Source organism: Seriola lalandi, unplaced genomic scaffold (genome assembly GCF_002814215.2).
Source record: "Seriola lalandi dorsalis isolate HSWRI2012SDOR001 ecotype SW California unplaced genomic scaffold, Sedor1 jcf7180002011152, whole genome shotgun sequence".
Lineage (NCBI taxonomy): Eukaryota > Metazoa > Chordata > Actinopteri > Carangiformes > Carangidae > Seriola > Seriola lalandi.
The window spans coordinates 1-774 of record NW_019481805.1 but is presented as its reverse complement, the minus strand read 5'-3'; the positions used below and the strand labels follow the sequence as shown (position 1 = coordinate 774).

The window sequence follows — 774 nt, the reverse complement described above, 5'->3', positions numbered from 1 at the left end:
CCTGATCCACCTGATCCACCTCCCCCTGATCCACCTGATCCACCCCCCCCGTCATCCCTCAGTGTCCGGGTGTCTCACCTCGAAGTGTCCGCTGCGTCGTACGAAGGTGCTGGAGCAGAGCACCATCAGGCAGATCACCACCTGCAGGATCACTCCAGTCACAGAGGCCGTCCCCTTCACCCAGCCGATCCCGGGCCGTGTGGTCAGCAGGTACTCCCACAGGCTGAACTCACTGCTCTCTGAAAGCTGGACTGAGAGACACAGAGACGGGACATGAGGAGACACTGAGGAGGACACCTGTCTCTGTACCTGTCTCCTGAGTGTCTGTACCGAAGTTGAAGATGTGGGCCGTCGTGTGGACCAGGGTGTAGCAGAGGATGGCGTAGCCCACGATCTGATGCAGCAAGATGTTCTGGTCCAGAGGTAAGACCCTCACCACCCAGGTGGCCCTCAGCCATGTCAGACAGCGCCGCAACATCAGCACCTGCACAGGTAAGGTCCACAACCACAACAGTTAGAGTCAGTAACAACATGTGCAGTTCAGTCGTGAGGCTGACAAACAGCTGATCTTAAGAATAAACTCAAACACAAACAGCTGATCTTAGGAACAAATAAACTCAAACACACAGTGGATCAGTGTCTCCAGGTCAGAGCCTAAACCAGACTAAACACTAAAGACTGAGACCAAAGATTAAGACTAAAGACCAAAGACTAAAAACTAAGACTAAGACTAAAGACTAAGATTAAGATTAAGACTAAAGACTAAAGACTAAA

General features: G+C 51.7%; 1 protein-coding gene across 1 annotated transcript; it reads right to left on the bottom strand.

Annotated features, from left to right (window-relative positions):
• Positions 1 to 78: 78 nt before the first annotated feature.
• Positions 79 to 484, bottom strand: LOC111673594 (NADPH oxidase 5-like; the record flags this gene model as incomplete). Its single annotated transcript, XM_023431410.1, has 2 exons — positions 79 to 251; positions 331 to 484. Coding segments are annotated over 2 exons (327 nt in total), but the record flags the coding sequence as incomplete, so codon positions are not given.
• Positions 485 to 774: the final 290 nt, after the last annotated feature.